The following is a 14,037-nucleotide window of genomic DNA, read 5'->3' on the forward strand; positions in this document are numbered from 1 at the left end:
TCTTGCCTACGTCGATAAGATCTTGGATGTCATGTCAGAGTTTTATGCAGTGGTTTATGTTATGTCCCTTGTTCCAATGGTAGTCACAGTATTCGTTTTCTCTCCACCATCTGGGCCTAATTTCTGGGTTGTATGGTCTAGATTTGTCTCGCAATGTTAGCAGATTATTTGCCAACAAAGTTTTAAAAGTTGATTCATATGATTCATCCAGAGGAATAAAATCATGCTTAGGTCTTGAAACCCAAGGTTTGTCTTTGAACCACTCTCTTGTTTTCTTTGGAGGATTTTCTATTGTAATTTCAGCTGCCTTGAGTGCTTGTGTGCCACTGGCCAAGTTAAATATTGTGGTCTTTGTTTTTGCTTGGACAGTATCTACTATTCCATCATTAACAACGTTCTTGTTGCTGTCTTTGCTATATTTCCAATATTTATTCTTTTCTTTAGAGCTAGATCCCGGTTGTGTTTCCTTCCAAAGTGATATATCTCCTTTCTTTATAAGCACATCTTCCATCCAAATAGAATTATCTACCATTTTGTTAAATGAAGGGTGCACTTGCATTTGTATACTATATTTCAGTTCTGGAGCCAAGTTATTGAAAAATATATCCATTTTCTCTAAGTCTGGAATAGGTCATGGATACCTAAAGAACATCTTTCTCCAACGTTGGAGGAAAGTGAGAAAAGGCTCCCCTATTTTCTATTTAGTATTGCAAAGATCTATCATAGTTATAGTATGTTGAATGTTGTATGAGTATTGTTGCAAGAATAGTTGAATGAGTTCTTCAAACGTTTTTATCCCCTTGGGTAGACTTGAGAACCATTCCATGGCTTGACCCCCTAAACTCCTTGGGAAAAGGTGCATGAGGTATGTTTGATTGTGCATGAAATCCATACAAGTGGCACAAAATTCTCTGACATGATCTTGAGGATCTGAGGTACCATCATATTTGTCAAATTTTGGGATCTCAACTTGTGAAGGAAATGGAGACATGTAAAGGTCTTTGTCAAATGGGAATGGGCATATTGTGTCTAATGAATATTGTTTTGGTTTTTTGTCTTTGTTTACTAGTTTTGTGACCGTAGTTTGTAGTGTTTGCACTTGTTTGTTCATCTATCCCCATGGTGTTTCTTCTTCTTTAGCGATGAGGGTTTCCACATCATAACTTGTAGGGAGTTTAGCACCTTGTTTTGCTAATTATAGGAAATACTCTTCTTTCTCCCTAGCCATGATGACCTTCATCACTTTACGGAATTCTTTGTCATTCTGACATCTATGTATTTCAGCTTTAGCAGGTTTAGAAGACTCAGAATTAGTTGATGAGGAATCACTGTCAGTGGCCTGATTACTAAAGTCATCGTGATTGTCTCGCTTATTAGCCTCTCTTTCTTGTCTTTTCCCAAACATGGTGGGAGATGAGGGTTGACCAAAGATTGGTATGTCATAAACTGGTATCTATGACGAGGATAGTTTATTGTAAAAAGGATTTTCTTTGAAGAATGGGTTGTCGTTTGTTGAAAAGGGTGTTTCTTTTCCCTTGTCTATTTTGCTGCGAGAGTTTTTGGTTTGAACATGCATTTATAACCGACAGGACCAAGAACGAGATGTGTTGTAGAAGTCAAGATCAAATTGTAGCTAGTAGTTCGTTTAATGTAATGATTGAGTGAAGTTACTAAGATCTGGTATGGTTTCAGGAATGATCTATCTTGTGTAAGATGTTATCTAAGTTAACTTAGGTTTGATAAGATGTTTGATTGAACTAGCTGAAAGATGATTGACAAAATTGTGTAATGCAATGGCAAAGGTACACGCAGAGGTACACTATCAAGGTTGTTTATGCTCAGGAGGATGATAACCAGTTTTAGGTTCGCTGTAGACTATTTTGATTGTTCTGGATTGGCAAAATCAGAGACTCGTACGACAAGATTTCTAAGACCGTACAATAGTTTAACAGGTTTAGGATGACAACAGTTATGTTTCATACGAGTTGCTGCCTTGTACCGTACGACAAATGGGTAGGTCCCAGATGACAAATAATTCTGTTAGGTTTTGTTTCGTACGACATAGGATTTAACTTAAACGACAGACTGTTTGGTTTTGTACGACACAAGATTAGACACAGGACGACAATTTAGTATACTCATACGACACAGGATTTGGTAAAGGATGACAATTCAACAGACACGTTCGACTGTTCATAGAGAAGAGACTAAAATTCTAAGTTTTTCAATGACTGGGCATGATAACTGAGTACAACTAATTTATGAGATGGACTGATTTTTGGACAGGGATAGACCATTTTTTGACATGGACAGAGTTTATCACTGATTTGTTTGATCTGTTTGATTTGCTTTCTCTAGTTTCAGTATTTCAATTTTCAGTTTCAGGGATGAGAACATAGAAAACACGCAAGATATATAATAACTCCAATCACAGCACGCTAACCCTATGGAAGTTGGCTTAGAGAAGAAAACATTTGCTTGCTGACTTAGGTACACACCCAATAGCTAATCAGAATACGGCCACTAAGTCTCATGCAATGGATTCTCAATGCCGTATTAGCTGACTCCAAACGCTAACGGGGGCACAATATGGCAAGTGTCTTGGGAGAGTTACCATCTCTCTTGCACAAAGATTATCAACCTTTCAGAGGTGAATCGGGTAGCTTCTAATTTTAATTGGATCTAGTAAGGGTTTTGTTTAGCACGTCAAGGTATAAACTCAATTAAGAGGTCTCCCAGCCTTGAAAACCAAGGTTCAATATACCTGAAGGTACTGAGGAGAGCTATTCTAGAGCACTGTCGTTGACTTGATTTTCATCAAATCACGTTTATTTTATAGTGAGTTGGAGTACTTGGCATTTAGTTGTTCCCACTAAGGTCATTCCCCTCACATTGGCCATAAAGGCTTTAAGATTTTTTAAGCTCCTCAGGAGGGCAGGCCTACTAAAGATGTACAAATCTCAAACAAAGAAAATGCCTCAAGGGTCTAGATTTCTGATTGTCTAGAAAAAGACAAGAGTATACTCTCCTACCTCTCAAAATTTCCTGAAAACACGAAAGACAGATTTTTCCTTTAACTAGATAGCAATTTAAATGCCTAAAAAATGAATTTAAAGAATACACGAAGTTTGGTCGATTTTCTTTAGGCAACCTGCAAAAACAACACATCAGTGGTCATGTTGTTTTTATTCTTTGACAGGCGTATGTTTGATTGATAAATTCTTTGACAAGCATCCTGCAAGAAACTAGTTAGGCTATGAAAATATCAGGCAAATAGAAGATGATTCAGGGTTAGCGTTAGCATAATCAATTTTTAATCCAAGATACCCCTGAATAGTAATCTATCAGAAAAACAAGGATCGTACGACAATCCTTATAAAATAGAATGACAGAACACCTGTGTTGTACGAGTCAAAAATTAGTATAGAACAAAAATATATAGTATAAGCAATATGTCGTACGAGTTAGAAATCAGTATAAGATGACAAAAGATATCTTACGCAGTATGTCGTATGGGTCCACATTCTGATTCGTACGAAAATTGACAGGATATAGTATTATGTCGTACGATAAACTATAGGCTTCAATATAATGTCGTACGATCTAGTAAAACTGCTCGTAAGATGTTTCACAGAGGTTGTACGGACGAAACCTGTAGGATAAAAAGAATGATTTTGAGGTCAAAAAAGTAATTCTCTGCCCCACGGTGGGCACCAGAAATGTGTGTGTGCAAAGTGGACTAAGAATCTGTATCTGCAAGACACAACACTTCAATCAAGTCATTATATGCATGGTTAATCAGATATAAACATGAATATTAAAACCATAACAAATCGACCCATTGCCTTCTAGTAGATGCGAGTTTAGATTGCTCTCAGATTTCTAAGCTATCCAGTGACTAGACAACACCTAAATGAAGGATTTTAATCTATATGAGCATGACGAATGTAAGATCAATCTAACAAGATTTTAGCAATATTAAGCTAAATGATTTAAATATGTATGCAATATTCTCAATGAACCTAGAGTAAAATCAACATGATAACAATATATTTTCTAGGATCTCTGAATGAGAGACAAAGGCCTGAATTTATAGAAAATTTAGAAAGAAACCAACTACTGATTTCAAAAGATGATGAGCGGTCAAGATCTTCCAAGAGGAAGCACAATCCAGGTGAAATGATGTGATTGGATGCTTTTCTCAGTTTTAAAGAAAATTGAACTAAAAATAAGATAAAATCAGAAAAAAATGATTTATTCTCTATTTCATTCAATATTAAGATTTAATTGCTTTCTTTGAGATTATTTTCAATTTTTAATTTATTTTTTCAAGATTGTTTCCAATTGATTTCTTTTCTCAATTAATTCCTTTTTTTGTCAATTAGTTCCTTTTTTGCTTTGTTTCCTTTTTGAAGATTTATGGCAAATTGATTTATTTAATTAAATATGCTAGGATATTTAATAAAATAAATAAGATAATGATTTGCTTAGAATGGTCAATTAATTAAATAAATATTTATTTAATATTGAGTGATTAATTTTGCCATGTGACATTTAATGATTAAAGAATTAATTGTGTGCTCAAGATTTATTTAATTGCCTTTGGTTAGGACTTTGGTGATGTTGTCGAGATTAGGGGCCCATGGTTTAGATGACCATTTTTAGGGTATTACACTAATTACCCAACCCATCTAATTCATTATTAATGTTATCACTTCTTTATAATAAGGAAAGCTTCCAATGTGCCCTAGTGATCTAGACGAGAGGCTTATCTGCTCATAGCCTATCTCTCATGATCATGGTCATCACATGGAAGCCCACTTCCCCCTACATGTTCCCTAAACAAAACCACAAAAAGAGGCTCCAAACTCAATATTCAAGAATGAAATCTGAAAGAATCATCATGCAACCATAACACATACATGAATATCTAATGACTACAGTAACAAGTAAACCAAAAATGAGCCTCATAGCATAGTAATGCATCAAACCATATAAAGGCAATCAAATATGTCAATCATACTAAATGAATACTAGTAGTAAGGCACATCAACTTGCTGGTTCAAAAGTAATAAGGTAATCCTATCTATCATGGCTTCTCAACATGAAGAGAGCACACAACCTCAACAATGAAGAATATCAACATATAGAAGCAAAAACCATATAAAAAGGTCAAATTTGACCAAACACAAAACTCAAAAGTATCAACAAACCTCCATAAATACCTTTGGTATGACATCAAATCCAGACTATCAAGTCAGACAGAAAATTAATCAAAATACCAATTCAACACAATTCAGCAGTTTTGTCACATAATATTTTAGGAAACAAATATTTTTTGATCCTACATAGATGTTTCCATTAATATTTACCAGAATATAGAACAGATTGTGGAACAATTAAAGTTTGTCCCTCATTGGTAACCATCATCAAGGATCTGCTGGACTATTCTCTTTTTGGAAGATACCCAAACATGACAATATGCAGAAAATGCTTGTGAATGCAAAGTTTGCGACATTTATCATGAGAAACAGAAGAAACATCCATGGGAAAACAAACGAATCAAAATTTTCACCTTAAACACTGATTTCCCAAGTTATTCACAAATACCAACCTTGGTATAATATCTGCAACCTTTTTCTCCTACATTTACAAGCAATAACTTGAGTCCTAGATGCATAAGGGACATGATTACTTGATCCTTTTCATAGTCTCCTCCATCTATAAGGAGCTCCACTTCATTCTCACTAACCTACATAAAAAATCAAAATAATTAGTCCTCATCTCTAACACCTTATTGTGAGATGGATAGAGATGGAAAAGATAGCATTGAAACAGGTCATGTAAATTGTACCAATCCCCTTTGGATGTATATAATCAATTTCCATCAATGTTAGACAATTACAAGTTATGTGAGGCAAATAAAGATGAAAATAAATGTATGCTGAAACTTTTTCTATAAAATAGAGTATGTAAGTATTTATACCAATCCTTTTTCAATCTATTTCTTAGTAAATTCCACAGATAAGGAATAAGCACCTTGATTAAGTCGGCGTTATACTAGATGCTTAAGATGTCTTTCTGAGCTTCTTCTAGAGAAGACCACAATGTCATTTTGAGATTAGTGTCATAATATAAGAGAGCACGTGTCCTTTGCCATTCTCAAAGTTGCAAGATGGGCTGATTTGCATGGCTCTGCAATCAAACTGATTGATCCATAGTGAAATATGCGTGCCTGCAAATGAGAGATTCATTTCTTAGCAAAGCATATTTACAAAAAGATTTATATCATCACAAACAATTATAAATTGCCCTCAGTCCTGATATTGTGATGAGTGGCTAGAAGAGGCAATAAACTCACAACATTATTTTGGACCTTATAATTAAAAGTGAGAAAATAAACCTCTCCGTACAAGAAAACAATTGGGTAATGTAAATCAAAAAAGATCAAATCGATATACTACAATGTGCCATATGAACCAATCACATGAAGGAAAAAACATGAATTTATGTTTTCACAAGTTGGATAAAGTGCCAAAATATTACATTATGTCTATTTTTCCATTATGTTTGTCAAGAGAATGTCAACAAGATCATCACTTAATTTTTGAACACAAGAATTTTTTGAGTTGTAAAGGCAATTTCATAAGACAATCCTAATTGAGGGAAGGCATTTTCAAAAAATGACCAGAGAGTTCAAAATCATACATGATTGGATTATTTCTTGGACATACCTATTGTATCAAGTCCCTATCAAGTTCAGCCTTGGTCAAGAGCATGTCAGCACTAGGGTTGTGATAAAACATGAACTCTCGTTCTCCGTCACTATGCAGTGTCAAAAATGCAAGCGTTGTTCTAGCATGACTATCAAACAGTAGTACCCTATTGTCCACACCATTCTCCCTTAAAATTCCAACCAACATGTGCCCAAACTCATCATCACTGACCTGCAAAGAGTGAAAGGGTTTGAATTGTATTGCTGGTATGCCAAAAGGATATCAAATGAATACCCAAATTAAACTGTCACGAATAAAAATAAAAAGCCATGGGCATAATACAAATCAATTTTAAGAGTTACTACCATTTTTACCCAGAAGTATAGAATTCCATGACATAATTACAGTGCAAAACCCTATTTATGAATATTTTGTTAATTGACATTGACCTAATAAATCATTACTTCAAGGGGTTCTGAAATAGATCTAATCTAGGTACAAATATGACTTCCTTGTTAATCCGATTATATCACCAGAGAAGAGGAAGGAAATTCTCAACAAAATTGCAACTGATGCCTAGTTTCAGCCCTATACATTAAATTTTTTGTTCATCCTTATTGACTAGAAAAGGGTAAACTATAAGAATTCAAGAAAATTAAGAATAGATTGAAGAATGGAGATATGCATTACTCGAAGCCCTTTACCACATTGGATGACTATGCTTCCATACACAATTGCAAGAGGCACATAATTCAAGAAGGATTGAGAGGTAGGCACATTGATACATGCGCAACACTTAAGATGGTGAAGTTAAAACGATATCAAATTTCAGAATAAAATATTAGAAACAGAATCCACTAAAAGGAAAATTGTTAGTCAGACCTCGCCATGCAAGTTCAGAGGAGGAGATACAGTTGTTGTTATCAACCAAGACACCACTTGCCCTAAAACCAGAGCTATAACAGTTCGCCTCAAAGAAAAATATCTTACACCCTTCATTATGCTTGCGTTACTCAACCAATTGATTGTAGAAAGTCTAGGCTTAAATTTGCTAACGATAATTTAAAAAGGTCACTGCTATATATGATAGGGATCAACTTACCATAGTGGTGTAAACTCCTTCATGTCATTCATTGACATAAGATTTGTGGCCTGATCAAAGCCCCTCAAAATACCTTGCATATAATCGACTTTCGAGTCTCCACCATAGATACAAAACGCATATTTGAATCATCGTTTTAATAGAAGAACCCAAACACGACAAAACCCAGAAAACGTATATACATACATACCACCATATTACCTCCATCAGTCGTAATTACGGAGATGACCTCTGAAAATTTTAAGAAATAGATTCATATTTAATTAAAATTGAAGTGTAAACCCAAAATAGAAATAGTAGATGTCCACTCTGCACTCTTAAAAGAAATGGGTAAAAACACATACAGTTCATCATGGAATCTAATCCTTCGATTGACATTGCTATAAAAATATGGTTTTCCGATACCCACAAAGCTGAGAAAATGTTCAAAGAAGACGAGAAAGAAAACCCTAGTTTTAGAGATGGACGACACACTAATAGATGCAGTAAATGTTAAATGATAAAGCATGCAGGCTTCAATGTTCAGGGAAAAGTGAAGTTTCTCGAAAAAAAAAGGGTCACCGGAAAACCCGCTGGAAAGAAATTTTTTGGATGGAATACTTGCCGCTCATCGGGAAAAGTGATCGGTCACCGGAAAGCAACACTCGCTGGATTGTCTTACACTTCGGTGGGCCAAAGACCCTACTAAAAGCCTATGGGCTTAATAAACCTTAATAAAATATTTTTTAATTTTTCTTCCTCATTCGTGAGTGTTTTTTATTTTTTATCCTTTGCCAATCACAAAAAGCTGAAAATAATGGAAAAATTAATTTAAAAATTTGTGTGATAAAATGTTAAGTCCAGACTCTAGTTTATATGGTTTCATAAAATTGCCTACAATTAATTAATTGCAATTGATGGTGCTTGAAAACATTAGTCTCTTGCCTTATAAGGCAGGGACTAAAAAGGGTAATGTGGACATGATAGGAAAAAGTTAATTAGCCCATAGGCTATTCCCTGTGGGGGCACCCCACCGACGGAAATTTGTCTCATGCTGGAAATTCGTTGATGGAATTCTATATTAAATTCTGTATATTTTATTTTCGCGTTGGTGGAATTTTGTAACCTTTGTTTTGATATAAATCAATAATGACAAAATTTAAGCATTTTGCATTTCTTGTTCGATTTTAACATTCACAAGAGGACCTGGGAGGAAAGCTAAACATGATTATTTTTTCAAGGTTGGGAAGAATTTGTCAAAACTTGGAATTTTTGCCAGCTTATAGTACTGTTTTAAGGCCGTTAAAGTGCCTGGGTAAACACAGGAGCCAGGTGTGTTTCCAGCCACCTTGAGGATTGAATAAACTGTAACTTTGATAGGAAAATTGGAAACCGTAATTTCCTTTCCGTAGATTTTTTTTTTTTAATTTTTAAAATTTTTTTTTAGATATACCATTAAATTATATTAATATTTTTTTGTGTCTGGTTCAATGAGCATTGAAGGGAAATAATCAATAAGAAAACCTTTTAGTATTACTCTAATAAATAAATATTTATTTTGATAAAAAAATAAATAACAATTTTAAAATTAAAGTTTGGTTTTTTATATGATATCTTTATATAATTGGAAATTAGGATACAATATTTTATTTCGGGAATAGAATATAATTTAACTTTGATGAAGAAAATAAATTGTATGTATTTATTAATATTTGAATTTCTTTTTATTTTTTTAATTATTTTTATGTGAATGTTTTTTTATGTTTATATATACATTTGAATATAGAGATTGATATTTTTATTTGATTAATACAATGAAGTATTATTTTGATAGTCAATAAGTTAAGTTAATTCTTTGTTGTATTTATCTAAGTATTTGAATTTTCTTTTATAGAGATTTCAATTTAAAAAAAATATGAATTTAAATCATTGTGAAATAAATAAGAATCCTTTTACACTCTAATATTCAAATACTTGATATACTCCAACAAGTAAAACATTTTATTATTTTTTCACATGGCGTTGATTAAATTTTTGCTTTATCTGTATACAACTTTTAGGATGCCAACAAAACAAGAAACAATATTCCCACAAGAGGGAAATTGCTTACATTGTGTTTGCTAAAATTGTTCTAAATTTCTATTAACACCAATGAATATAGGTTATACAAGCTAGATATATTTCTACTTGTATATATATTTGTTTCACACAGGTAATATAGGCTATGGACATCCAACAAAGCATTATAGAAGTGGGAGTTTTGTTAGATATTGTAATTTGAATTGCTTTCATAAACATGATATAAATTACTATCAGTGTAATCCTTGCACCTCATTTAGGTGCAAGCGCTAGTTATAAATAGTGTTAAAGATTGTTGCCACACTTCGAATGATTAGGAATGTTTTTATGCCAGTAAAATATAAATTATTTTAAATTAATTGTTATAACTATAATTAAAATTTATTTTTATCTATATTAAATTCTAGTTTGTATGTTGTCTTGCATTTAGCTATAGGAAGTAGTGAACAATGATGTCAAACTACTAATAGGTGTGTGCGCACACATGCACAAATACACACAAAAGAAAGCTATAAAAAAATTGATCTTCTATTATATTTTCAATTTCAATGACAATAAAGAAAATATATTACTTTTTTCAAAAAATAAATACTCGTTCTATTAAAATTTAACATAAAACACTTGAATATTTTCATCCAAGAATACTTGTGCACCAATACATTTTTTTGTTAAATAATTAATTAATTGTAAATATATTTTTTATCAACTAAAATTTGCATTATTTATAAACTTGTGACCTAGAAAATAGATATCTTTTCATAAAGAAAATTACATTTGACCAAATTATATTGACCTATTAAGTGCCCCTTAATCTATCTATAAAACTAATGGCAACTTCATCTAAGATATGGATGAATCTTCTTCTCCAATACCTTTTTGCAATCAAGATTCCAAACACCCCCCAAAATCCAACAGCAAAACTTGTCATCCACTCTACACACCAATGCCATGGAATTTCTCCTTCTTCTTTAGTCTCTAGTTTTGGAGGATGAATCATCTTAAAATTTGACTTCTCCCCACATTTGCATGTCTTATTATCAAGTGGAGATCCACAAAGACCAAGATTCCCAAAGAAATAGGTTGGGGAGAATGTTGCAAATTGACCTCCTCTTGGGATGCTTCCACAAAACATGTTATTAGATACAATAAAAGTGCTTAGGCTAGAAACTTTTAGCATGTCATTTGGAATGTTTCCATGCAATTTTTTGTTTGAAAGATCCAATGATTCTAATTGCTCTAGCATTCCAAAAGTGATTGGAATATTTCCTGTAAGATTGTTCCTTGATAAGTTCAAAGTGTGTATACCTTTAAGATTTCCAATTTCTGAAGGAATGCCACTTGATAATTGATTTTTAGATAGATCAATGCAAGTTATAAGTAACAAAATAGAATTATAATACATCAATTCTAATCCTTTGTTGATAACTTGGATCTCTTCTTTGTAATAATAGGAATAATCATTGGAATTTGAGCTTTCTACATGTGGATGTGGATCCATCATAGCTGTTAAATTTGCAAATTGTGATGGGATGGCCCTAGTCAAATCATTATGTGAAATATCTAACAATGCAATTTTGAAAGATTGCTTAAGCGATTTGGAATGTGCCCTTGGAGTTTATTTGACCTTAAAATAAGTATCATCAACTCAGAGAATTTTGATAGCCAAAGGACTATATTTCCCACTAATAAATTATCACCCACATCTAAAATTTGCAAGTTGGAGCAATTCTGAAGACTGGATGGTAAGTTTCCCTTAAGCATATTTCCATTGAGTTGTAGTGTTACAAGATATCTTAGCATTCCTATTTGAGCTAGAATCTGTCCTATCAAATTATTCTTTCCCAAGTTCAGTCTTGTCAAATAAGAGCAATTACTCAATCTCAATGGAATTTTACCAGATAATCTGTTCTTTGATAAGTCTAAAACTTGTAGATTTTGCAGAAGAACAATGGAAGAAGGAATTCCACCACTTAGATCATTTTTTGAAAATGACAAGAAATCAATATCTCGTAGAAGCCTACCAATTTGCACTGGGATAACACCTGTAAATTCATTTTCTGAAAGATCAAATACTTTTAAATGTGGGGAAGCTATTGAAGGAACTGAAAGGCAACCATCCAATTGATTCTTATGTAAGTCTATAATTATAAATGAACTTATATTCAAGGTGAAGGGAAATCGACCTTGAAAATTATTGTATGATAAGTTCAAGTATTCTAGACTAGGTAAATCGTGTAGCCAAGATGGAATGTTTCCCCATAAACTATTTTGTGAGAGATCCAAATGAAATAATTGATATTGGGTTGAAAGGAATGAAGGTAGGATACCTTCAATATTGCAAGAAGATAATGTTAAAGTTTGTAGGGAAAATGGAGGTATCCAGTTTGGGTCAACTTGGATAGTCAATTTATTATAAGAAAGATCAAGTTGAAGGTAGTTACTAGTACTTATGAAAGAATCAAGAGAAAAATTACCTTGCAAGTTGTTGGAATGGAGATTAACCATATCCACATGAGGGAGTAGTGCAAGACAAGTGGGTATTGTACCATTCAGTTGATTATCATCAAGATAAATACCTCTCAAGGATGAAATGTTACCCAATGAGGAAGGTATTTGACCATCAATTTTATTGTGGGAGAGATCTAGATAAATCAAAGATGAAAGATGACCAACTGAGAAAGGCATACTACCACTAAGCTCATTGTCATAGAGATCAAGTTCAGTCAAAGATGAAAGTTGACCAAGTGAGGGTGGGATCTCTCCACTCAATGAGTTTCGTTGAAGATTTAGTGACTAAAGACTAGAGATGTTGCCAAGGGAAGAAGGATTAATTCCTTCCAGCTTTCCCATACCAAAGTAATGCACTGATTTACTCATATCAATATGGAGGAGGGAAGAAATATTTCCAATACAAGGTGGAATGATCCCTGTTATATTGGTATTTTCCAAAACAAATTTGGTCAATTGTGGCCATTCACAACATAATATATGACCTACATCTCCCCTCAATGATGGGTTTTCAAACAAACTAAGCTCTTGCAAATGAGGCATATTTCCCAACCATGAAGGCACTATAGAACTAAGGTCATTATCATCTAAAATAAGATGGGAGAGGGAGGTGAGGTTTTGGATGGCATTGGGGATGTGCCCTGATAGATAGCAATTGGCAAGGTTTAGGTAATGGAGATGATGGAGATGATGGAGATGAGAGATGGTTGCTTCCAAATTCTAGGTTGTCATATTCAACACTACACCTTCAAGAGACAAATATCCCAGCTCTTGCAACTTCTCCACCCACCTTAAACTAGAGTTAAACACTTCATTCCCAACCAAGTTGAGGTGATTCAATGTGCGTATAGAGCCAACATCCATAGGAATCTCACCTTCAAAATTGTTCCAAGAGAGATCTAGATGCCTCAAATTTTGGAGACCAAATAATTCTGCAAACATTAAATAATTTAATATTAAAAATTAAAGAAAAATAGAAATCAGAAAAAAGAAAAACAATCATTTATTATTATTTTCTAATATAAAAGAAATATAGAATTGTTATTAACTATTTAACAATTAAAAAAATTAAATAGAAACAAAATATCAAACGGTAGATAAATAATATTATTGTTTTTTATAAATATAAACTTCAAATTTTTTAAAATAGAAAATGGCTCAGTAGAAAAGTACCTTTGGGTAGGTGGCCACTAAACCAATTTCCGCTTAAGTCCAAATACTCCATGTGCTTTAATTGAAACAAAACTGGAACAAGTGTTTTGTAGATATAAGTATGGTTGAAGTACTCAGCAATGTAATTGTTGGAGAAGCGGAGTTGGATGACGTGGGAGGAGGAGTGGCTGCACTCAACACCACGCCACTCACAACAATTGAACCCCTTCCATGACGAATATTGCTTGGCAGCGTACTCATCCATGTATTTATAGTGCGTGATAAAGAAGAGGGGTATCACACTATTTATAGCCAAAAAATAAATAAATTAATAATGGTAAATGGCAGACAGCTAGATAAGTAAGGTGAGAGAAAGAGTCATATATTTTGTATAGAAGAAGAAATATAATTTATTTCCTTCATTGACTTGACTGACTTGACTAGCTAGTAATGAGAGATGTGAGATGTATTTATTTCCTTGGGAGAAAATTCAAATACTGT

At 33.3% G+C, this 14,037-nt stretch overlaps 1 protein-coding gene and 1 pseudogene across 2 annotated transcripts; both read right to left on the minus strand.

Annotated features, from left to right (window-relative positions):
• Window positions 1-836: 836 nt before the first annotated feature.
• Window positions 837-6,944, minus strand: LOC131874727 (probable fructokinase-5; annotated as a pseudogene).
• A 4,371-nt stretch (window positions 6,945-11,315) lies between these two features.
• On the minus strand, window positions 11,316-13,806 carry LOC131874728 (probable LRR receptor-like serine/threonine-protein kinase At4g36180). Of its 2 annotated transcripts, none has more exons than XM_059218629.1 (2): window positions 13,558-13,806; window positions 11,316-13,316 (listed from the first exon to the last, which is right to left on the minus strand). In XM_059218629.1, the coding sequence occupies exon 2, from the start codon at window positions 12,559-12,561 to the stop codon at window positions 11,437-11,439; it is 1,125 nt and encodes a 374-aa protein (XP_059074612.1). In that variant the 5' UTR covers window positions 12,562-13,316; window positions 13,558-13,806; the 3' UTR covers window positions 11,316-11,436. Both variants share the same exon structure in this region, with proteins under 2 accessions (XP_059074612.1, XP_059074613.1).
• Between the last annotated feature and the right edge of the window lie 231 nt (window positions 13,807-14,037).

Source organism: Cryptomeria japonica, chromosome 4, assembly GCF_030272615.1.
Source record: "Cryptomeria japonica chromosome 4, Sugi_1.0, whole genome shotgun sequence".
Lineage (NCBI taxonomy): Eukaryota > Viridiplantae > Streptophyta > Pinopsida > Cupressales > Cupressaceae > Cryptomeria > Cryptomeria japonica.